The 26,750-nt window shown below is 42.7% G+C and overlaps 1 protein-coding gene across 1 annotated transcript in view; it reads left to right on the top strand.

Annotated features, from left to right (window-relative positions):
* The window catches only part of LOC106603264 (roundabout homolog 1), a 218,000-nt gene that overhangs the window by 48,117 nt on the left and 143,133 nt on the right, over positions 1 to 26,750 (top strand). Inside the window, 1 exon segment of the mRNA XM_014196673.2 lies at positions 5,593 to 5,679. Within this exon segment, the coding sequence (XP_014052148.2) occupies positions 5,593 to 5,679 (87 nt within the window).

Below are 26,750 nucleotides of genomic sequence, written 5' to 3'. Positions count from 1 at the left end.
CGTGGGCCAATCTATAGCATGGTTTAGGATTAGGTTTAGGATTAGGTTTAGGATTAAAGGAAAACAGGGATTCAGTTCTAACCTCAAACTCCTGAGAGTTGTTATTGTGTGAACCCGTGTCTCTGCTTTATTAAGATGATCTCTCTATAACAGTAGTGTGGAAGAATGGAGAGAATATGTTAAAAATAATCACTTTTCTTCACCTTACTCCTGATCTAATTGATATTGGGAATTTCCTTCCCCACTTTCCTCTCCATTTTTCTGCATTCCTTTTGTTTTGGCTTTTCTAGTGTTGATGGGGAGGTTAGTATGAGAAACTGGACCTGACAGAGAACCTTTCCTGCACTGCTGGGACATAGGCTTAGCTTGGAATGAACAGATATAGTCACACCTTGGCTTTCAGGGCTGATAAAGAGAGATGGTGGCAATTACTTCAATTATTCAGTTACAGTATATTTGCAAAACTAGGCACACACTTCTGTTTGAAAAACCTCAGCCCATGTCATCCCTTTAAGTATTGGGCTTGTGATCTGGGCAGAGCGCTCGGATAACGAGTCAAGGATAACACTAAGAACTCAGATAAGCAATAGATGGATATAAGAGTGAACTCTCAGTCGTGAGGTCCTGATTTCGCTAATACTACACTAAGTGATAACAGTTATTGATTGATACCACTCTGGCAGATCTGTGCTGACATTCTGATGGGATTCAGGTGTGTCAGAGATGAACTCCAAATCAGGAAGCAGGTGAAAAGGATTGGTGTCAGCTCTATCTTCACCATATAACAGAAACCTCTCCATTGTCTTCTATCAGAGGAGTAATGCTTGGTGCTGATTACTGTCTTGGTGCTGGTCTAGGGGAAGGTAAGGTGCCAACTACATTCACAGCCAGATGGGATCAGTCATCCTTTAAAAACGACTTGATCTAATACAAATGTGTCCTCAATCCACTTATCTGGACAAATAATGTTCAAATAAAAGTATTGAAGGGTAACTCTGTCCATATGCGTGGCTCAATTTCCTTGAGCTAAATCAAGACAAGAACACAGAACTTATTGTTGGAGTCAAAGCACAGAGAGAGAATCTGGCCATACATTTTAAGTCATGGGCAATAAAGATAAAACACCAGGTAAAAAACCTAGGTGTTATTTTAGATTCTGAACTCGATTTCGAATCACACATTAGGAATGTGACCAAAATAGCTTTTTACCACCATAGGAACATTGCCAAGTTGTAGCCATTTCGCTCTCAGGCTGATACAGAGAGACTCATCCATGCTTTTAATACAAGCAGGCTTGACTGCTGTAATGCTCTCCTGTCTGGTCTACCCAAGAAAGCCATTGGTCAACTGCAAAACATACAGAATGCTGCAGCACGGCTACTGACCAAGACCAGACAGAGAGCACACATTACACCAGTTTTAAGGTCTTTGCACTGACTGCCTGTGCGTTTTAGAATATTTGTTTTATATTCTTCTATTGGCTTTTAATCCACGATTGTGCAGCCCAATACATATCAGATATGCTTTTAAGTTGTGTATCCAGTAGGTCCCTCAGGTCCTCTGGCACTGGCCTTTTAACAATCCCAAAGCCTAGGACCAAGAGGCATGGAGAGGCAGCCTTTAGTTATTATGCTCCCAGGCTCTGGAATAGCCTGCCAGAGAACCTGAGGGGGGTCGAAACTGTGGACATATTTAAAATGTCTTAAAACATATTTTAAGCTTTGCTTTTCCTCAGGGTGCTTTTTAGTTGTTCAGTTTGTGTCATTCTTTAGTTTTTCATCTTATGTTGTGTAGTAAATATAGAAATGTTTATTTTCATTGTTTTAATTCTTTTTTCATGTGAAGCACATTGTGGAAATGTGCTCTATAAATGAAGCTTTGATTTGATAAAGACTAATGGTACAGTGTGGAAGACTGACTTTCATTGAGGTCTTCATCCTTGTCAGCTATTGGTGCTCTCAGACATTTCTATGTCATGGATTTCCTGCAAACCTTCAGAGGATCTTGCCCAATAAAAACGGCTCATGAGAACGTGTAGGCCTAATTGAATGTTGTGGAGGATATTGTCCACATTATGAGAGGTTGTGTCGGGCTAGCCATACGTCATGCACTCAATCTGCACCAGTTTGATCCGTTTGGTCAGATTATTTCCATGCCACTCACTGGTTACATTGCTGAGAAATCCGTCAATTTCTCCTTTGTGACAGTATGACGTAAAAGACCCAATATAAACAGCAAGGGGAAATAGAGGAACTTGGATCCGGTTCTAGGAAATCATGGGCCAACATATTCCTTCAGTACCCTCAGGTCAGTATTCCTCAGAATTACACACCACCTCGAAGTCCAATCAGAGGAGAAAACATGAGGGAATCCAATAACAACGCTCTGTAACCATCTGGCAAGCGGTGTCAGCGCGTCAGGTTTGAGACAGCTTCTGCAACCAGGCCATCAGTCTGCTGAAGAGCTAACCTTAGCTGTCTCCCTGAGCAGACCTGCACCTTAGAGACTATTTGCAACCTAGAGACTAGCTGCACCTGAAGACTTTTTGAACTGACTCTCCACGCATCCAGCCGTTACACACAAGCACACACACAACCACCCATAAACGCACACACAAGCACATGCACACAGACTCACACTCTCTCTTTCTCACACACACACACACACACACACACACACACACACACACACACACACACACACACACACACACACACACACACACACACACACACACACACACACACACACACACACACACACACACACACACACACAGTGCATTTAGAAAGTATTCACACCCCTTGACTTTTTCTACATTTAGTAGTTTTACAGCCTGAATAAAGAAAGTATTACATTTAGATTTTGTGTCACTGGCCTACATGCAATAAAGTAAAATGATGTTTTAAGAAAAAAACAAATAAAAAATATAATATGTCTTGAGTCAATAAGTATTCAACCCCTTTGTTATCGCAAGTCAGATAATACGTTGCATGGACTCACTTTGTGTGCAAAAAAAGTGTTTAACATGATTTTTGAATGACTACGTCATCTCTGTACCACACACATACAATTTTATGTAAGGTCCCACAGTCGAGCAGTGAATTTCAAACACAGAATCAAACACAAAAATCTGGGTTTTCCAATGCCTCGCAAAGAAGGGAACCTTTTGCTAGATGGGTAAAGAAATAGGATATTGAATATCTCTTTGAGAATGGTGAAGTCATTAATTACACTTTGGATGGTGTATCAATAGACCCAGTCACTACAAAGATACAGGCGTTCTTCCTAACTCAGTTGCCGGAGAGGAAGGAAACCGCTCAAGGATTTCACCATGAGGCCAATGGTGACTTTAAAACAGTTACAGAGTTTAATGGCTGTGATAGGAGAAAACTGAGGATGGATCAACAACATTGTAGTTACTCCACAATACTAACCTAAATGACAGAGTGAATAGAACGAAGTCTGTACAGAATAAAAAATATTCCAAAACATGCATCATGTTAGCAATAAGGCACTAAAGTAAAACTGCACTAAATATGGCAAAGAAATTAGCTTTATGTCCTGAATACAAAGCTTTGTAGAGTACCACTCTTCATATTTTCAAGCATGGTGGTGGCTGCATCATGTTATGGGTATGCTTGTCATCGGCAAGGGAGTTTTTTGTATATAAAAAGAAACAGAATAGAGCTAAGCACAGGCAAAATCCTAGAGAAAGACCTGGTTCAGTGTGCTTTCCAACAGACACTGGGAGACAAATTCCCCTTTCAGCAGGACAAATAACCTAAAACATAAGGCCAAATAGACACTGTAGTTGCTTACCAAGATGACATTGTATTCGGTGCATGTGACAAATACAATTGATTTGATTGTAATATATATTGACACTCTAACATTTTATATTTGTAAATACAATCCTACTTGACAGAGAACATGCATACTCTATACTGTAAATCATATTGTGTACATATCAGGCTATTAGTAGTCCCCCTTCTGTTACTGCTGCTTTTAAATACGTTTTCTATTTGACTTCTTCTTATTGATTATTGTACTTTAACGTTGAGGGAGCTAGCACACAAGCATTTCTCTGCACCTTTTATACCTGCTGTAAACTGTGTACGTGACAAATACAATTTGACTTGATTTGAATGAAAATAGAGTTTTGAGGATTGGATTGAACTGGATGCTGTCAGGTACGGCTGTTCTGTTGAAACCCCATTATGATGACATTACTGCTGTATACACTCACCAGTTTATTGAGTCACGTGGCAGTGGCTTGCTATATAAAGCAGGCAGACAGGCATTGAGGCATTCAGTTACTGTTCGATTGAACATTAGAATGGGCAAAAGGAGTGACCTACGCGACTTTGAGCATGGTATGATTGTCGGTGCCAGGTGTGCCGGGCTTTTCACGCGCAACAGTAAAAACATCCAGTCAGCGGCAGTCCTGTGGGCGAAAACAGCGCGTTAATGAGAGAGATTGAAGGAGAATGGCAAGAATCGTGCAAGCTAACAGGTGGGCCACAAACGGTGCAGTACAACAGTGGTGTGCAGAACAGCATCTTGGAATGCACAACTTGTTGGTCCTTGTCATGGAAGGGCTATTGCAGCAGGAGACCACACCGTGTTCCACTCCTATCAGCTAAAAACAAGAAGCCTGTGGGCATGCGATCAGCAACAATTGAGGATTGGAAAAACATTGCTTGGAGTGAATTCACTTTACTTGAGTGGCCTGGTCAGTCCCCAGACCTCTACCCAATACAGCGTCTTTGGGATGAGATGGAACAGGCTGTTCGCAATATGAATGTACCGCCGTCTAATCTGCAGCAACTGCGTGATGCCATTGCGTCAGCATGGACCAACACTGCGTCATTGCGTCAGCATGGAACTTTTCTGACATCTTGTAGAATGCCCTGAAGAATTCCGGCTGTTTTGGAGGCAAAGGTGGGTCCGACCCGTTACTTGATGGGTGTACCTAATAGACAGGCTATCAAGTTGCAGGTGATGATATCTTTCTCACAGCAAGACGTCCTCAAACATTGTGACATTATGAAAGGTCAACAGCTGTGTGTTTGCCCAGTGGTGGGAGATTGGACTGAGATGTCTGATGGAAAGGCTTATGTTTTACACAGTCTGTTTTCACTTCTCTTTCTCTTCCCTTCTTTCTATCTCCGTTTTCTATTTTTCTATGGGCTTCGGGCTCAGTCACAGACCCTGTTAGTCTTTTTCGGGTTTATTTTCTTCCTCAGTTTTAAGCGAATGATGGAGGGCAGCATGGGCACAATCTGAGGAATGATCTCTGCTGTGTCAATAAGGGAAAGGTGGATACCTAGTCAGTTGTACAACTGAATGCCTTCAACTGAAATGTGTCTTCCTCATTTAACCCAACCCCTCTGAATCAGAGAGGTGCGGGGGGGCTGCCTTAATCAACATCCACGTCTTCGGCGCCCAGGGAATAGTGTGTTAACTGCCTAACTCAGGGGCAGACCAACAGATTTTTTTAACCTAATAGTAACAGGTCAAAGTGTTAGATTGTGAGAGAGGGAGGCGGTTTCTTATGGTCTAATCAATCCTTTGTGTTTTTCTCTGCAGATACAGACACACGGGATAGGGCCAATGAAGATGCCACCCCCACACCCTCGTCTGAACATGAAGATGACAACTCTCTAGGCTATACAGGTACTGCAAGAATCTTTCTCTCTCCCTCTCTCTCTGAATCTCTCTTTCTATAAGAATTCCATTTCAGCCTTGAATGTTATTGTATACTCTTAAAAATTGCAATATACACTGCTCAAAAAAATAAAGGGAACACTTAAACAACACAATGTAACTCCAAGTCAATCACACTTCTGTGAAATCAAACTGTCCACTTAGGAAGCAACACTGATTGACAATAAATTTCACATGCTGTTGTGCAAATGGAATAGACAACAGGTGGAAATTATCGGCAATTAGCTAGACACCCCCAATAAAGGAGTGGTTCTGCAGGTGGTAACCACAGACCACTTCTCAGTTCCTATGCTTCCTGGCTGATGTTTTGGTCACTTTTGAATGCTGGCGGTGCTTTCACTCTAGTGGTAGCATAGTGGCGCTACCAGGAGACAGGCCAGTACCACAGGAGACGTGGAGGAGGCCGTAGGAGGGCAACAACCCAGCAGCAGGACCGCTACCTCCGCCTTTGTGCAAGGAGGAGCAGGAGAAGCACTGCCAGAGCCCTGCAAAATGACCTCCAGCAGGCCACAAATGTGCATGTGTCTGCTCAAACGGTCAGAAACAGACTCCATGAGGGTGGTATGAGGGCCCGATGTCCACAGGTGGGGGTTGTGCTTACAGCCCAACACCGTGCAGGACGTTTGGCATTTGCCAGAGAACACCAAGATTGGCAAATTCGCCACTGGTGCCCTGTGCTCTTCACAGATGAAAGCAGGTTCACACTGAGCACGTGACAGACGTGACAGAGTCTGGAGACGCCGTGGAGAACGTTCTGCTGCCTGCAACATCCTCCAGCATGATCGGTTTGGCGGTGGGTCAGTCATGGTGTGGGGTGGCATTTCTTTGGGGGGCCGCACAGCCCTCCATGTGCTCGCCAGAGGTAGCCTGACTGCCATTAGGTACCGAGATGAGATCCTCAGACCCCTTGTGAGACCATATGCTGGTGCGGTTGGCCCTGGGTTCCTCCTAATGCAAGACAATGCTAGACCTCATGTGGCTGGAGTGTGTCAGCAGTTCCTGCAAGAGGAAGGCAGGGCTAGGGCCATTCCCCCCAGAAATGTCTGGGAACTTGCAGGTGCCTTGGTGGAAGAGTGGGGTAACATCTCATAGCAAGAATGGGCAAATCTGGTGCAGTCCATGAGGAGGAGATGCACTGCAGTTCTTAATGCAGCTGGTGGCCACACCAGATACTGGCTGTTACTTTTGATTTTGACCCCCCTTTGTTCAGGGACACATTATTCCATTTCAGTTAGTCACATGTCTGTGGAACTTGTTCAGTTTATGTCTCAGTTGTTGAATGTTATGTTCATACAAATATTTACACATGTTAAGTTTGCTGAAAATAAACGCAGTTCACAGTGAGAGGATGTTTCTTTTTTTGAGTTTATGTATGCAGTGCTGTGAAAAAGTGTTTGCCCCTTTATAACTTTCTCAAACATTTGCAAATTTTTGATACCGAATTTTATGAGATTTTCAACCAAAACGTAATATTAGATAAAGGGAACCTGAGTGAACAAATAACACAACAATTACATACTTATTTAATTTATTTAATAAACAACATTATGCAACATCCAATGCTCCTGTGTAAAAAAGTAATTGCTCCCTTCCACTCAATTACTGGTTGTGCCATCTTTAGCTGCAATGACTGCAACCAAATGCATCCTGTAGTTGTTGATCAGTCTCTCATGTCGCTGTGGAGGAAATTTGGCCCACTCTTCCATGCAGTACTGCTTTAACTCAGCCACATTTGTTTCCAGTTCATCACCTTACAGAAAGAAAATTAGTAGGTGAAGTAAACAGGGGGTATCATGAGACACCATTATTATCATAAAACTGCATGGTAAACCATGATCCAAATCATGATGGAGCATGTTAAAATGCTCGTTCATGGCCCAAATGTTCAAAATTGTCAAGAGTCAGCACAAACCAAACTCCTGTGCAACTAGGATTTTGATTATTACAGGCAACTGTATTTTCCGTAAATCTGTGGAAACTAGGCAAAAGGAGCCACTGGCCATTTGGAAATGAAGCTAATGTGTTCTAATATTTAACTCCAAGAATTATGGAAATTGAGCATCATGACTGGGACCAAACAGTCCCAGGTAGCAGATTCTGTTCCCTTCAGCTGGTCGGGACTATAAATTCACTGGACGCCAGTTCAGCGGCGGCCACGGAACCTCTAATGCTCCTTCCAAAGGCAACATAATTCAATCTCTTCTCCGTTTCCCTTGGTATATTATTGTAAAGGTTCACTCTCAAGGGAGGTACCGTCATAGAGCAAATAAGCAAATTGATTGAGTTTCTCTCCATTCCAGAGCCTTCTCTCCTGTGACCTAGGAGAGTGACAAACTGCACTTTCAGGCTGCACAGAACAGATTGGAATTTGCTAAAGATCACAGCTTGAATGTAAGGGTCATGACCATATTTCACTCCCTTGTTCACCATTTTAACACAACTATCCAGTGAAAGGAATTCAGATGTGATCAGGCACAGCCAGGCTGCTATCTTGACAACAGTATTATCTGAAAAACACATCATTCAGATCTGTTATTGACTATATTATACATATTCGATGGGCTACATTGAACAAACAAAATGGCAAAATATGGCGCTCCTCTTTCAAGGCTGGTAGGTGTTACATGGAGGACCATGGAAGAAAGATGAACCCAACAACAGCCTATACATTTGTGCCTCCTTGCCTACCATGTCGACAGTGTTGTATTGGAACTATTTTATTATAGTGCGGGGCGCAAGTGTACTCATGTCACCATAAAAGGTGATTGGACGAGTCGGTCCCTGTGCACTTGTCAAGTAACAAGTCCAGTGAAAACAGTCTCCGGTGTTATGTCGCTAGCTACCTAGCTATGCTTACTGTTTCATTCAAGTCAACCAAGGTTATATTCACCTCTGGATTCTTCATATAAAGCATAACATTACATAGTGTGAGAAGATCAGCAACAATGGCTAAGTTTCCACCTCCAGAAAACTTTGACTTCAGTCACCCAGAACACTGCCCAGAATGGAGCCAATGATTTAATTGTTACAGGATATCAACTAAGCTAAACGAAGAGGATGGAGAGGTATAGGTTTGTACTCTGCTCTATTAGCTGGGGAAGGAAGACCTGCTCTCTCGCTCTCTCTCTCTCTCTTTCTCTCTCTTTCTCTCTTCTCTCGGAGGACCTGAGCCCTAGGACCATGCCTCAGGACTACCTGGCCTGATGACTCCTGTTTTCGACTCTCTCTCTCTCTACCGCACCTGCTGTCTCTAACTCTGAATGATCGGCTATGAAAAGCCAACTGACATTTACACCTGAGGTGCTGACCTGTTGCACCCTCTACAACCACTGTGATTATTACTATCTATGAACGTTTGAACATCTTGGCCATGTACTGTTATAATCTCCACCCGTCATAGCCAGAAGAGGACTGGCCAACCCTCAGAGCCTGGTTCCTCTCTAGGTTTCTTCCTAGGTTCCTGCCTTTCTAGGGAGTTTTCCCTAGCCACTGTGCTTTTACATCTGCATTGCTTGCTGTTTGGGGTTTTAGGCTGGATTTCTGTATAGCACTTTGTGACATCGGCTGATGTAAAAAGGGCTTGATAAAATAATTTGATTGATTGATTCATGTTTTCCATGGAGGAGAATAAGAATGATTATTAGACCGTTATGGGTAATCTGGACAATAATTTTGTGCCCAAAGTGAACATTATTCATGAAAGTTCCCGCTTTCATTAGCGCGCCAAAAAGCTTGTGTAAACCTAGCTGATACATGCGCTTTCGATACTGGCAAGAACTAAAATATCCGGGGCAGGTTGGTCATAGCTATATTAGATAATGAGTTGTCAGAGAAGCTTCAGCTATTGCCTGAGTTGACAATCGACAAATCAGTAGAACTTGTGAGGCAGTCAGAGCAAGTAAAAGGGCATATTAGCGAACAAGGGACTAATGCTAACGGTGCACAGCTCAGTGAAGTAGCATACAAACACACGTCGCACAATAACAAATAGAGACACAAAAACGGGCATGGACAAAGCAAACGGGCCAAAGCAAAATTACACAATTTGAATGACAGGATGCAAATGCTTCAGATGTGGTAAGGCAAATGCTACAGAGGAATGATTTGCTACTAGGAATGCAAAATGTTGCAACTGTAGGAAGCTGGCCAAGATCCAGGCTAGCAGGGCCTCCCGGGTGGCGCAGTGGCTCTGTGCCACCAGAGATTCTGGGTTTGAGCCCAGGCTCTGTCGCAGCCGGCCGCGACCGGGAGGCCCATGGGGCGGCGCACAATTGGCCCAGCGTCGTCCGGGTTAGGGAGGGTTTGGCCGGCAGGGATATCCTTGTCTCATCGCGCACTAGTGACTCCTGTGGTATGCCGGGCGCAGTGCACGCTGACCAGGTCGCCAGGTGTATGGCGTTTCCTCCGACACATTGGTGCTGCTGGCTTCTGGGTTGGATGTGCATTGTGTCAAGAAGCAGTGTGGCTAGGTTGGGTTGTGTTTCGGAGGATGCATGGCTCTCGACCTTCGCCTCTCCCGAGTCCGTACGGGAGTTGCAGCGATGAGACAAGACTGTAACTACCAATTGAATACCATGAAATTGGGGAGAAAAAAAGGGGTAAAATAATAATAATTAAAATAAAAAAAAGATCCAGGCCATCACCCAGCTGGAACTGCCAAGCAATGTGACTGATCTGAGGAGTATACTGGGTATGATTCACTACCTAGGCAGATACCTACTGGGTCTAGCTGATGTCACCAAACCAATCAACGACCTGCTCAAGAGTGATGCTTCATGGACACGGAGTGCAGTGCAGGAGGAGACCTTTAGGAACGTAAAGCAAATCGTTACAGAGTCACCTGCACCGGCATTCTATGATATGACAAAGCCTACCATAGTCCGTGCAGACGCCAGTAGTTCTGGGTTTGGCGGGGTCCTACTACAGAAACATGATGGACAGTAAAAGCCAGTAGCTTAGTGCTCCAGGACTCTCACAGATGCTGAGAAAGCACAGTCTGAACATGTGACAAGTTTACCAGATATCTGAATGGCCTAGATGCATTCACACTGCAGAGGGATCACAAACCCCTCATTCCACTGATTAACTGTAAAGACCTTGACGTAGTGCCTTTGAGGTACCAGAGACTGTTGATGCGCATGATGTGTTGTAACCCTACAGCTGAGGATGTGCTGTGGAAGCAGCTTTTTATAGCACACAGCCTTTCCAGACAGACCTTAATTGTGGAGGACAAGCTCGTGGTGTGGCTGGAGCGGAATGAGTGGAATAATATCAAACACATCTAACACATGGGTTCCATGTGTTTAGCCAACAGGCATCACGATTGAGAGGAACATCACAGTGGCATTCAGTTTGTCAATTTGCAGAGAAGAGAAACACAGAGAGAGGAAAGAAAGAGAAGAGCAGTATAGTTTGTGCATCAGCAGTTCCAGACGTGCTGTAAGATAGAGAATATGAAGGCCGTCTGTCATATTTCACATTCTCATTGTGTGAATGACCCTGAGTGACTAGAGTGCTGCGCTCTGCGCTGAGTGGGGCTGACGAATGGAGAGAGAGAGAGGCAGAGAGTGGTGGAAAATGGGAGAGTTGGTAGACGGGTTGTTACAGATAATGGGGAGAAAGGGAAGAGGGGGAGGTGAAATAGAAAATGTTTGAAGATGAGAAATATGAAAGAGAGAAAGGGAAGATAGTGTTAGTGCCAGACACCCAGGAATGGAGTTTAGACAAACTGGAATCTAAATTGACTGGTTAACACCACCAACGTTAACAAAGACCACTTATAACAGCCATCAGTGATTATGCACTCTATGTGCATAATCATGAGGAATACCAATGTAAAATTGTACTGTATAATACTGAAATATTGTTGTAATGTATACAATACCATCCATCAACCCCATGAAAGACATAACTACATAAGCTTAATTGACTCCCAAATGCCCTTAATGTCCTCAGTGATTGAGGAGCTAATTTCTATGGAGTTCTTGTGATTATAATGAGCTTATAGGGAAAGACACTGTCCTAGATTTTTTGTGGTTGTGCTTCTTATTTACTGAAAGCTGCCTGACAGCAATACATGCCTTGTATAGGGGGGATTCCAGATGTCCTTGTCAGGAACACATAGCTAGTCAGGCATATGTTTAGCAGCACCTGCAGGTGTACTGTATGTTAGACTGGTAGCTACACAAAGAACAAGCTGTTGGAAAGATGGAGTGGGATGGACAGAAGCATGGTTCTTCTGTGTGAAAACACAAAGAAATCAGTTCTGTAGAAGCTACTCTTCACGACGAAGGTGACCCCACAGATATTTTCATATGAAAGAGAAACAAAACATCAATCACTTATGACTAATTAATTATACAGAACTAACTATGCCATTATGCAATTATACACTAACTACAAAGTACTAATTATGCAGTGTTTGTTGCTGTTCGTATCTATGGAGATAGCACTTAATATGATTTATTCCTTCATGAATATCAGTGACAGTTTTAGTTAGTGTTTGGGTTCAGTCTTCTTTGGTCTGGCTCGGAACCAATTTAAAGCTGGAGCTTTGAGTAGCAAAACAATCATTTTCAATATTTGCCATTGTCTGATCCCTCTGGCTTATTTCTCCTTTCTCTATGACAACCAATATAATATTTGTGTTTCTCTTTGTGTCCACTTGTACTATCTGTTGCTGTGGTTACATTAGTCTTGGAGAGGCATTGGATGGTCAGGCGGACCTGTGAAATGTACCGTAGAAATCATAAACTCTGCACTCTGCAATGTGTGCTGCACCTGCTGTTATGTTGGCCACACGCATGTGCGGTCAGCTGTCCTAGTCGACCTCTACTTCATATTTATCACATTAGCCACGCTCTGCAGCTTTTGTTTAGGCAGCTGGCCTGGCACTATAGTCTCTGCTCTCCCTGGGAGAATCTGGGTGTTTGTCTAGGCAACCTTCTGACTTCTACACTGTGATGTGGTCGGAGGGAGGCCTCTTCTCCTCTTCTCGACACCACATCCTCTAAGGTTAGTTAGCACATTTGATCCTCTGCTCTGGAAGGGGATTTGAAGGCAAACTCACAGAATGTCATTGGATGTATTGACACTGATCCTTTCGTGTTTTGAGAGGAGAACAGTTTTCAACACTATTTGTCTCAGGAGGGGACTGGTTACAGAGGGATAATTCAATGGGAAGTATGTGTCCAGGCTTAAGTGGTTGTTTGTCTTCTTGGACTTCCTCAGCCTTTGACCCTGAAGTTTTGATTGATTCCCACCTGTCCAAAACTGATCTACACTACCTTTCCCCCTTTAAATAATGACCTCATCCTTCCTTTACCCCAGAGAGAGATGGAGGGGTACAAGGAGAAGAGTATCCAGAGTGATAGTGGATGGGGGGAATGGGGGAGGTAGAGGGTGGGGTAGTGAAAGTGGGAGGATGGAAGACCGAGAAAGTAGATCACATGTTCTTGTTTTGTCATTCATCTTCTACAAGACTAAGCAGTTGTCAAATTGAGGTTATAGGACAGAAAATAGGGAAAGAGTCGGCATAATGTAGCCTAGTGGTTAGAGCATTTCACCAGTAACCAAAAGGTTGCTGGATTGAATCCCCGAGCTGACAAGGTAAAAAATCTGTTGTTCTGCCCCAGAACAAGGCAGTTAACCCACTGTTCCCCTGTAGGCCGTCATTGTAAAAAGGAATTTGTTCTTAAGTGACTTTTATTTATTTTGTATTTATTTTATTTCACCTTTATTTAACCAGGTAGGCAAGTTGAGAACAAGTTCTCATTTACAACTGCAACCTGGCCAAGATAAAGCAAAGCAGTTCGACACATATAACAACACAGAGTTACACATTGAGTAAAACAAACATACAGTCAATAATACAGTAGAAAAATGAGTCTATATACAATGTGAGCAAATGAGGTGAGATAAGGAAGGTAAAGGCAATAAATAGGCCATGGTGGCGAAGTAAATACAATATAGCAATTAAAACACTGGAATGGTAGATTTGACAGTAGATGAGTGTGCAAAGTAGAAGTAAAATAAATAAAGTAAAATAAATAAATAAATACAGTAGGGGAAGAGGTAGTTGTTTTGGCTATTTATAGATGGGCTATGTACAGGTGCAGTGATCTGTGAGCTGCTCTGACAATTGGTGCTTAAAGCTAGTGAGGGAGATAAGTGTTTCCAGTTTCAGAGATTTTTGTAGTTCGTTCCAGTCATGGGCAGCAGAGAACTGGAAGGAGAGGCGGCCAAAGGAGGAATTGGCTTTGGGGGTGACAAGTGAGATATACCTGCTGGAACGCGTGCTACGGGTGGGTGCAGCTATGGTGACCAGCGAGCAGAGATAAGGCGGGACTTTACCTAGCAGGGTCTTGTAAATGACCTGGAGCCAGTGGGTTTGGCGACGAGTATGAAGCAAGGGCCAGCCAACGAGAGCGTACAGGTTGCAGTGGTGGGTAGTATATGGGGCTTTGGTGACAAAACGGATGGCACTGTGATAGACTGCATCCAATTTGTTGAGTAGGGTGTTGGAGGCTATTTTGTAAATGACATCGCCAAAGTCGAGCTTCGGTAAGATGGTCAGTTTTACGAGGGTATGTTTGGCAGCATGAGTGAAGGATGCTTTGTTGCGAAATAGGAAGCCAATTCTAGATTTAACTTTGGATTGGAGATGTTTTATGTGAATCTGGAAGGAGAGTTTACAGTCTAACCAGACACCTAGGTATTTGTAGTTGTCCACATACTCTAAGTCAGAACCGTCCAGAGTAGTGATGCTGGATGGGTGGGCGGGTGCAGGCAGCGATCGGTTGAAATGAATGCATTTAGTTTTACTTGTATTTAAGAGCAGTTGGAGGCCACGGATGGACAGCTGTATGGCATTGAAGCTCGTCTAGAGGGTTGTTAACACAGTGTCCAAAGAAGGGCCAGAAGTATACAGAATGGTGTCGTCTGCGTAGAGGTGGATTAGAGACTCACCAGCAGCAAGAGCGACATCATTGATATATACAGAGAAGAGAGTCGGCCCAAGAATTGAACCCTGTGGCACCCCCATAGAGACTGCCAGAGGCCCGGACAACAGGCCCTCAGATTTGACACACTGAACTCTGTCGGAGAAATAGTTGGTGAACCAGTCAAGGCAATCATTTGAGAAACCAAGGCTGTTGAGTCTGCCGATGACGATGTGGTGATTGACAGAGTCGAAAGCCTTGGCAAGGTCAATGAATACGGCTGCACAGTACTGTTTCTTATAGATGGCGGTTAAGATATCGTTTAGGACCTTGAGCGTGACTGAGGTGCACCCATGACCAGCTCTGAAACCAGATTGCATAGCGGAGAAGGTACGGTGGGATTCGAAATGGTCGGTGATCTGTTTGTTAACTTGGCTTTTGAAGACCTTAGAAAGGCAGGGTAGGATAGATATAGGTCTGTAGCAGTTTGGGTCAAGAGTGTCCCCCCCTTTGAAGAGGGGGATGACCGCAGCTGCTTTCCAATCTTTGGGTATCTCAGACGACACAAAAGAGAAGTTGAACAGGCTAGTTATAGGGGTTGCAACAATTTCGGCAGATCATTTTACAAAGAAAGGGTCCGGATTGTCTAGCCCGGCTGATTTGTGGGGGTCCAGATTTTGCAGCTCTTTCAGAACATCAGCTGACTGGATTTGGGAGAAGGAGAAATGGGGAAGGCTTGGGCGAGTTGCTGTGGGGGGTGCAGTGCTGTTGACCGGGGTAGGGGTGGCCAGGAGGAAAGCATGGCCAGCCGTAGAAAAATGCTTATCAAAATTCTCAATTATAGTGGATTTATCGGTGGTGACAGAGTTTCCTATCCTCAGTGCAGTTGGCAGCTGGGAGGAGGTGCTCTTATTCTCCATGGACTTTACAATGTCCCAGAACTTTTTTGAGTTTGTGTTGCTGGAAGCAAATTTCTGCTTGAAAAAGCTAGCCTTGGCTTTTGTAACTGCCTGTGTATATTGGTTTCTAACTTCCCTAAAAAGTAGCATTTCTAGGGGGCTGTTCGATGGTAATGCAGAACGCCACAGGATGTTTTTGTGTTGGTTAAGGGCAGTCAGGTCTGGAGAGAACCAAGGGCTATATCTGTTCCTGATTCTACATTTCTTGAATGGGGCATGCTTATTTAAGATGGTGAGGAAGTGCCAGGAAGACTTGCCTGGTTAAAAAAAAAGTGTGCATGTGTTTGTGTGTGTGAAAGGGTGGAACAACTCAATGTGCTGATGGTTAGCTTGTGTTGGGATTTTACTGCTTGTTTATCAGTGGCGCTGGGCTGGACTGCTATGCTGCTGTGTGCTGTACTGGTTCCAGAACTGGTCTCGTTTCATCTGCAAGCATACAGCTGGGCCGGCAGGGGCACACTCAGAGCAATAAAGAGATTTGAGGCAGGGAAGGAGAGAGAGAGAGAGAGAGAGAGAGAGAGAGAGAGAGAGAGAGAGAGAGAGAGAGAGAGAGAGAGAGAGAGAGAGAGAGAGAGAGAGAGAGAGAGAGAGAGAGAGAGAGAATATAGGGACAGAGAAAGAGTCAGAGAAATTGACACTTTCTGCAGCTCTGGGTTCATGTGTTAGGGTAATGTGTAACATGGTGCAGATTTTAATAATAAGGAATGTCTAACATGTTGCAGGACATGCCAACAGTCGGTCATCAACATCATTTCCCCTTAGTCAATCGCTTAGTGCAAAACCAAAGCAGCTTTTATATTTTAAGCAATTGTAGGCTGGAAATGAAAATTGTCTGGAATTTCCCTCAGCCACGAAAACATGTGATATGAGTTACCATGTTGGAAGACGGATAGAGCATCAAAGCAGGTCAATGTTGTACAATTTTTATGTAGAAGAGCATGAAAGAGAAGAGTACCCTCTTGTGAATAATCTCTAACATGATGCAAGTCAGCCAGCAGAGGGTGTGCTTGCTCTCTGGTCATGAAGCAAGCCAGAGAGCAGGGTTAGGCAGATTCCACTACATTCCTACAATAAACCCATTAAGCCCTCAGGGGAGTTATGTATCTTTATTGACACTTATTCAATGGTAAAATGTTCTTATTTGGTTGTATTTAAAACAGATTAAATATGTTCTCACTATGCAAAAAAGTTTCATATGAAATTCATATGCTTTTATTCATACAAAATCAGATGTTTGTGTATTCATATATTAAAAAATAAATGAAGTGCATTCAAATTCATGCACTGGACTTGAAAATGAAATGGTCATTCTGTCTGATGTTGGCATTGCCATTGGAATGCTGAGACTGAGAGTCCCTGGGGTTGATCTTAATTCATGATTAAGAGAAGTGCGACACTGCTCCTGGCTAATCTCTGCCAAAGTGAATTTTAATTGGCTTATTAAGATAATATCTTGTGCCCAAGTGAGCCATTTGCGCGATTGAAAGGTCACATATAAACACATATGGTGTGAGACCTTGGTTCACACGGTCGTTTTAAACACAGTTATGTTTCCCAGCGGGTGAACGACGTCGTGCCGTCCCTTTGACTTTTCATTGAATAGAATGTAAAGGGAGCACCCTGTCTGTCAAACAATCCCTTTCACTTTATAAAACCCACACAGGGGACACCATTGGCTGTTGTTTAACATTTATTCTGCTGTTGTTTGAGTAGAGAAAAATTGAAGAAGAAATAAAAAATGTCCCCATCACTTTTTGTTCTGCAAGTAGACGAATTCGACTGCTCATATAATTTAGTATAATTTTAATCAATTTGGTAAGACACATTAGTTCAAATTTATTCAAAAGACACTGAATTTAAATGTAATTAAATAAATAAGCAAGACGCGAAGTAGCTCTGGCTGGCCAATCATATTAAGTAAAATAATATTGGTTTTAGATTAACATTTGCACACATAGATTAACATTTGCACACTCTAACGTAATAGGTAAATACATTCAATTAAGGTTTCCCGTGTTAAAATAGCCTCTATGAAAACCCCCATTGTGGACTGGGAAGAGTGGCGCACACTATCCAGCACTCACTAAGCGCTGCCCTTTTCAAACGTCCCTTCAGCCCTAAGTGCACGAAGTCGGGTGAGCGCCGGCGGGTTTGAGAAACAGGCAAATTAAATCAGGAAAGTGACTGAACTTAAGTTGGACGTTTGGATTTTGGACTCTGCCATATCACTCATGCGAAAGAGAAATATGACAAAGTGGAAATAATATTTGATCACAGATGAATTCCGCTAAAACCTCAGAGTTTAGTCTTGGATTTACGAAGCTCACTCGGATTCGAGAAGATCCCAGTTATGTGGACGATCTCGTGGGCAACCCTAATAATGTGACCGGGAGGTTTGGTATGAGCTATCAGTAAAGTATTATCTTTGTAACAGTGTACAGAAATACCAATCGTCCCGCACGGAGTTATTCGGAGACTTGCTCTAAGCATAGCCTACCCCAGCGCAGCGCACAGCCACAGAAAAGAGAGTTGGAGACGGCGTGGTATGCTATTTTACTCAAGAAGGAAGCAGAACATTTTTTTGAAATATTATTATTTAGATCGAATAGGCCATATCAAACATTTGTGGATAATACAACTTAGCTTCAGTCCTCTGCTGCTTTGGAATGATGCCTGCGCGTTCAGTGGGAATTTACTTTCTACTCGGATTTATTCACATTTGTTCAGGTAAAAACTGCACTATTTCACCTTATCTGACTTGGGTTATGACTTTGAAAAGTAATATTCCTGTAATAGTGTGAGCGTTTTTGAGCGTGTGCTTGTGTGTGGAAATTAAAGATGGCATGGCATGGTGAGTTGATAAGTATCGACTGACTTAGGCTACATAAAACTTTACTATCATCCTTTCATATCTGTTTCATCCTTTGACGTTGTGTGCCAAGCCCAGCCGTGTGGCGTGAAGTGGTCTTTGTCTGAATCATGGTCTGACTACTGACAGCCAGGATGTGCTCTTATTGCCTTAGTTGTGTAAAATAACAAGCTCTCATAGTCTCACATCAGAATTAGAAGTTCATCGATGTTTCTCAAAAATCTAATTTCGAAGTTGTTCCAAACATCACATTTTGAAGTGTTTGGTTACATCTCTGTATGTTCCCGGGTGAAGTGTAGGCATTAACTCAGAATTCTTGAGGTTAGGTATTAACTCCGAATGGTAAAGGATAGGTTTAAAACAAACATATAAACAGCTACGTTCTATAGCTGGATTTGAACACGCAACCTTTATAACCAGAGGCAGATGCTTACTGTATGCCCACCCGTCATCCCTGTTTACAACGCCTACTTGAGAGTAACAGCTCTCACTCACTGTTGCCCCTCGTGGCTGATTTCCACGTCATCTCCGGATGTCCTCAGAATATATATATATATATATATATATATATATATATATATATATATATATATCTGAGGACATCCGGAGATATATATATATCTCAAATACTGACTTGTATCCCAGGTGAACTGCCTGCTGTAAACATTTGTAATTATGAATCACTGGCAATCACATCAGCAGAGATCCTGAGATAAAGAATGAGACCATGTCCTCCTTATATTGTTTTAGTGTCCTGACTGTGCCTTCTCCTGGGTAATCACCTGTCAGGGTGCCAGCTTTGCCGCTATCGGTGTTACACTTAGAGTCAAAGTGATAAAGAGTGTGTGTGTGTGTGTGTGTGTGTGTGTGTGTGTGTGTGTGTGTGTGTGTGTGTGTGTGTGTGTGTGTGTGTGTGTGTGTGTGTGTGTGTGTGTGTGTGTGTGTGTGAGAAAGAGCAAGAGTGACTTGAAATAGTTATTCTTCAGGAGTAAATAAGCAGGAACACACGAAGGGTTTGTAAAAGTGTAACAACCGGTCAACACACACTTTCTGGTGGCTGAGATCAGCAGTGGTGCAGGTTAATGACTAACAGTAGAAGAGGCCCAGGTCAGTGGAGAGAGGCCTAATGAAGTCCCATTAACAACACCGCTAGTCTGAACAGGCTTGTGTACATACTGATGGGACTGGCCCATATTGATAGGACTAACAGTGATATAGAGATGTATAATATACTCTTTAAACAAAACCATAGCCTTTTCTGTTTGATTGTGAATGAGCAAACTGCACTTAGCTATATGAACAAGGCATTTTATTGTATTTTACATTTTATTGTGATCCCGTTAGCCGATGCCAATGGCGATAGCTTATTTTCCTGTTGTCCGACTCATAACGAAACATACATTACAGACAAAAATACTTAACAATTTACAAAAAACATTAACATAGACATTACAACTAAGTCAGCTTGGGGAGAGTTGTTTTATTCGTTTATTTAAAGCACATTTCCAAGATGGGACAAGACCAGAGCCCGAACAATTAGTACAGTTGATTTTTGTGTCAAAAACACAGAACATATTTTTATAACATACCCCCCCCCTGACTTGACTATGATAATTGACCATCCTACGTTAAAACCCAGGAGTTTAGCTTGCTCAACTCAGGGGTCACACCTTTCTTACACAACTCCAGTTGAGGTTTAGGTCTTAGAGAATGTTTTAAACCAAATGCAATGCTTTTAGTTGTAGCTGTATTTATGACCAGTTTATTATTAATCAACCATTCGGATACTGACTGTAACTCCTTATTTATAATTTTAGTGAACTCACTGGCTTTGGGTGCTGACATTTACTGTGGAATCATCTGCAGACATAGTCATTCTAGCTTTGTGTGAGACCAGTGGCAAATCGTTTGTAAAAAAATATGTATAATAAAATAGAGAGAGAGAGAGAGGGCTGTTAGAGCCAGCAAAGGCTGCATTGCTATTTTTAGGCAGTGGAATTACTTTAGCTTCCTTCCACGCCTGTGGACACACACTCCTTAGGCTTTGGTTAAAGATCTAGCAAATAGGGGTGGCAATACAGTCTGCTACCATTCTCAATAGTTTCCCATCATGGTTGTCAATGCCTGGTGATAATACAGTCTGCTACCATTCTCAATAGTTTCCCATCATGGTTGTCTATGCCTGGTGGCTTATCATTATTGATGGATAACAGTAGTTTTTCCACCTCTCTCACACGACTTGACCAAATTCAAAACAGCAATCCTTCTTTCATTATTTTATATTTATTTACTGAAAAATATAAACGCAACATGCAACAATTTCAATGATTTTACTGAGTTACAGTTCATATGAGGAAATCAGCCAATTGAAATAAATTCATTAGGCCCTAATCTATGGATTTCACATGACTAGGCAGGGGCACAGCCATGGGTGGGCCTGGGAGGTCATAGGCCACTTGGGAGCCAGGCCCACCCACTGGGGAGCCTGGCCCAGCCAATCAGAAGCAAATTTTCCCCACAAAAGGGATTTTATTACAGACAGAAATACTCCTCAGTTTCAACAGCTGTCTGGGTGGCTGGTCTCAGATGATCCCACAGGTGAAGAAGCCAGATGTGGAGATCCTGGGCTGGCGTGATCACATGTGGTCTGCGGTTGTGAGGCCGGTTGGACGTATTGCCAAATTCTCTAAAACGATGTTGGAGGCGACTTATGGTAGAGAAATTAATATTAAATTCTCTGGCAACAACTCTGGTGGACAGTCTTGTAGTCAGGATGCCAATTGCACGCTCCCTCAAAACTTGAGACATCTGTGATCTGTGGCATTGTGTTGTGTGACATTGTGTTGTGCACATTTTAGAGTGGCCTTTTATTGTCCCCAGCACAAGGTGCACTTGTGTATTGATCATGCTGTTTAATCAGCTTCTTGATATGCCACACCTGTCAGGTGGATGGATTATCTTGGCAAAGGAGAAATGCTCACTAACAAGGATGTAAGGAAATTTGTGCACAACATTTGAGAGAAAATAAGCTTTTTGTGCGTTTTGAAAATGTATGGAATGTTTTATTTCAGCTCATGAAACATGGGACCAACACTTTACATGTTGCATTTATATTTTTGTTCAGTATACACAAATATTATTATTCACTATTCAATGTTGTAATTTCACTTCTGAGTTTTTCCACTTTACTAGGGAAATATATATACAGTTAAAGTTGGAAGTTTACATACACTAAGGTTGGAGTCATTAAAACAAATTTTTCAACCAAATGTCTTTTTAAAACCTCTAGGGGACCCCCTTCCCGTTCTCATCCCGGTAACGGGATTGCTTGACAAGATAGCAAAAATCTAATCATTTCAATTTCTCAAACAATCAACTATTTTACACCATTTGAAAGATAAACATCTCCTTAATCCAACCACGTTGTCCGATTTTAAAAAGGCATTACGGCGAAAGCATAAAGTTAGATTATGTTAGGACAGTACATAGACAAAAAATTACACACAGCCATTTTCAATGCAAGGACAGGCGTCACCATAAGCAGAAAACCAGCTAAAATTATGCACTAACCTTTGACAATCTTCATCAGATGACACTCCTAGGACATTATGTTAGACAATACATGCATTTTTTGTTCTATCAAGTTCATATTTATATCCAAAAACAGCATTTTACATCGGCGCGTGACGTTCAGAAAATGTATTTCCCCCAAAACTGCCGGTGAATCAGTACTACAATTTACAAAAATACTCGTCATAAACTTTGATAAAATATTAAACTGTTATTCAAAGAATTATAGATTAACATCTCCTGAATGCAACCGCATTGACAGATTTCAAAATAACTTTACTGGGAAAGCACACTTTGCAATAATCTGAGTACTGCGCTCAGAAAAATACACTAGGCAATGCAGATAGCCGCCATTTTGGAGTCATCTAAATGTATAAATAACATTAGAAATATTCACTTACCTTTAATAATCTTCATCAGAAGGCACTTCCAGGAATCCCAGGTCCACAACAAATGTTGTTTTGTTCGATAAAGTTCATAATTTATGTCCAAATAACTCCATGTTGTTAGCGCGTTCAGTAAGCTACTCAAAATGTAGGACGCGCGAGGAAAGTGTCACGACGAAAAGTAAAAAAAAAAAAATCTATTTACGTTCGTTCAAACATGTCAAACGTTGTATACCATCAATCTTTAGGGCCATTTTAACGTGAAACTTCAGTAATATTTCAACCGGACCATTCCTGTGTCTTGAAAAACGTTTTGGAACACAGGTCCCTTCTCATATGAACGCGCGCCAATGAAGTGATGTCATTCCCTTGGTTACCAACTTCCCAGCCTTCTCATTCGGTCTCTGTTCATCATAGACGCCTCAAACAACTTTCTAAAGTCTGTTGACATCTAGTGGAAGCCTTAGGAAGTGCAAAATGAATCCTTAGTCACTGTTTGTTCCATTGGCAATGACTTGAAAAAAGTTCAGCCACAAGATTTTCATTTCCTGCTTGTATTTTTCTCAGGTTTTTGCCTGCCATATGAGTTCTGTTATACTTACAGACACCATTCAAACAGTTTTAGAAACTTCAGAGTGTTTTCTATCCAAATCTACTAATAATCTGCATATTCTAGTTTCTGGGCCAGAGTAGTAACCTGTTCAAATTGGGTACGTTTTTCATCCGGCCGTGAAAATACTGCCCCCTAGCCCAGACAGGTTTTAACAAACTATAATTTTGGCAAGTCGGTTAGGACATCTACTTTGTGCATGACACAAGTCATTTTTCCAACAATTGTTTACAGACAGATTATTTCACTTATAATTCACTGTATCACAATTCCAGTGGGTCAGAAGTATATGTACACTAAGTTGACTGTGCCTTTAAACAGCTTGGAAAATTCCAGAAAATTATGTCATGGCTTCAGAAGCTTCTGATAGGCTAATTGACATAATTTGAGTCAATTGGAGGTGTACCTGTGGATGTATTTCAAGGCCTACCTTCAAACTCAGTGCCTCTTTGCTTGACATCATGGGAAAATCCAAAGAAATCAGCCAAGACATCAGAAAACAAATTGGAGACCTCCACAAGTCTGGTTCATCCTTGGGAGCAATTTACAAATGCCTGAAGGTACCACGTTCATCTGTACAAACAATGGTATGCAAGTATAAACACCATCGGACCACACAGCCGTCATACCGCTCAGGAAGGAGACACGTTCTGTCTCCTAGAGATGAACGTACTTTGGTGCGAAAAGTGCAAATGAATCCCAGAACAACAGCAAAGGACCTTGTGAAGAAGCTGGAGGAAACAGGTACAAATGTATCTATATCCACAGTAAAACGAGTCCTATATCAACATAACCTGAAAGGCCGCTCAGCAAGGAAGAAGCCACTGCTCCAAAACCTCCATAAAAAAAGCCAGACTACGGTTTGCAACTAACTGCACATGTGGACAAAGATCGTACATTTTGAAGAAATGTCCTCTGGTCTGATGAAACAAAAATAGAACTGTTTGGTCATAATGACCATTGTTATGTTTGGAGGAAAAAGGGGGAGGCTTGCAAGCTGAAGAAGACCATCCCAACCATGAAGCACGGGGGTGGCAGCATCATGTTGTGGGGCTGCTTTGCTGCAGGAGGTACTGGTGCATTTCACAAAATAGATGGCATCATGAGGGAGGAATATTATGTGGATATATTGAAGCAAAATCTCAAGACATCAGTCAGGAAGTTAAATCTCGGTCGCAAATGGGTCTTCCAAATGGACAATGACCCCAAGCATGCTTCCAAAGTTGTGGCAAAATGGCTTAAGGACAACAAAGTCAAGGTATTGGAGTTGCCATCACAAAGCCCTGACCTTAATCCTATAGAAAATTTGTGGGCAGAACTGAAAAAGTATGTGCGAGCAAGGCCTACAAACCTGACTCAGTTACACCAGCTCTGTCAGGAGGAATGGGCCAAAATTCACACAACTTATTGTGGAAAGCTTGTGGAAGGCTACCCGAAACGTTTGACCCAAGTTAAACAATTTAAAGGCAATGCTACCAAATACTAATTGAGTGTATGTAAACTTCTGACCCACTGGGAATGTGATGAAAGAAATAAAAACTGGAATAAATCATTCTCTCTACAATTATTCTGACATTTCACCTTCTTAAAATAAAGTGGTGATCCTAACTGACCTAAGACAGGGAATTTTTACTAGGATTAAATGTCAGGAATTGTGAAAAACTGATTTTAAAGTAATTGGCTAAGGTGTATGTAAACTTCCGACTTCAACTGAATATATAATGGAGTTATGAAGACATATGGTGTTTGGGAAACACTGTTATGAGTAAGTTAGACTGCGGCCCCATTACCGGCTTTATGTGTCATAGCAGTAATGTGTTGAGGAAGTGCTAATGGCATGATGCAGCACAGCGTCCAGAAAAACAGTCGCTTTCAAACTAGGGTTTTCGTGGATAATTGAGGTAAAACAGGAATTCTACTCATAGATTATGCATGTATGAACTACACATTGACACGTCCAGCCCAAAGCAGAAGTTTTAAAAAGTACTTAGTAGTCGCCAGAGTTCCGGAGCATGCCTTTAATGCCCCTTTTCAAGCCGGGCTGGTGTGAGTGTGTGTGTGTGTGTGTGTGTGTGTGTGTGTGTGTGTGTGTGTGTGTGTGTGTGTGTGTGTGTGTGTGTGTGTGTGTGTGTGTGTGTGTGTGTGTGTGTGCAGGCCTCCTTCTTACCCCAGAGTAAAGGGACAGTAGAGGTAACAGGTCCATGATACCCCAGTGGCCTGCTGTGCTGCCTACCATCCATTCAAAGTGGCCCCTGTTTACTAAACAGATTGTTCTCAGGTGTTTCGCTCCATAGCTTAGCTTTGCCCACCCTACTTGGACAAGTATTTTAAGTATGCCACCTTGTCTTGTCTCTCCCTCTCCACGGCACAACAACAGATGAGAGAACAAAGGACCTTTAAGTACAAGACAATTCTAGACCTGTACATGTGTTGTGCTCAGGATGCTTCTCAGACAGAATACTGCAGCTTTGTGTAGCTGCCTCGCCTAGAACATCCCTGCTATGACAGTCTCATTCCTCTTCTCAATGCTACATTTGGTATTGTAATGGAATAATCCGTATACTTTAAATGATGCATATTAAAAGCAATAGGAAAGAATTTGTTCCCCCTGCAAATCTGAATGATGCATCCCTGGAGTGACAACATGATGCTAAGTAGCCTTACCCATCGGTCCCACCGCTCCCTCCTCCCCATGCCTCCATGTTTTTAACAGCCAACGTTCTCCTTAATGAATGCTCTGTAAACTCTCAGCCTCAAACGGGAATCTCTCCCAAGAGAAACACATCTATGTTTTCCCTCCTTTGAATTGTGTTTTTCTGGACTGTTGTTTCCAACACTGCTTGCATAAGGGGCTTGTGAATGAGGAACGTTGGCCTGAGATAATAGCCTCCTTCCTGTCCAAGCCTTGTTTGCCTTGAGACTCTCTCAGCCATGGCTGGGCCAGATATCTCATTCTGAAGGAGGTCAGGAAGGAGTGTGAGAGGAGGAGGGAACAGAAAAGAAATGGGTCAGAATATGCTCTGTCATTTGCGTTTCCACTTTCCAGAGGGGAGGAGAGCTTGGAGACACCTGGCCTGCCACTGCCTTGATAGCTGAGCACAGGTCAGAGTTCACATGTACCTGGACACGCTGGCTAGTTGACAGTGACACAGTGGCACCCATGCTCCTGACAGAGGGACAGCCCACAGTCCTGTGTTGTGACACCGTCAGTAAAAACACAGCATGGAGTATTATGGACTAATACAGCTTGATGAGGAGGCTGACCTGCTATGTCATCCCGTATGTTAATGAGTCTCCCTCCAGTCTATTTGATGCTGACTGTGATTCACTGTGTTCCTCCACTAATGAGACTCCTCCGCTACGGATGATGAGTCTGATGGCAGGGCCGTCTTGTGCTCTAAAGAGTCTCCCTTTGATATCCCTGTTCTTGACGGACTTGTCAGTTTCCTCCTGTTCTTCCTCTGGAATAATGAACTAATGAGGGAGAAGCAGCACAGTTTGAATGGAATGTGTCTCCCAGCATGTCCACCATAAGATGTAAATGACTGAGTCAGTAAGAGGGAATAAGGGAGGGAATAAGGGAGGAAGGGAGAGAGAGGGGGTGGAGGAGTGAACAGTGTGTGTGATCTCCCTATACAGTATGTTTTAGGAGCTTTCGTATCCTCACATCAGGGCCGGAGCTGGTTC

Source organism: Salmo salar, chromosome ssa04 (assembly GCF_905237065.1).
Source record: "Salmo salar chromosome ssa04, Ssal_v3.1, whole genome shotgun sequence".
Classification (NCBI taxonomy): domain Eukaryota; kingdom Metazoa; phylum Chordata; class Actinopteri; order Salmoniformes; family Salmonidae; genus Salmo; species Salmo salar.
This window is presented reverse-complemented; position numbering and strand designations above follow the sequence as displayed.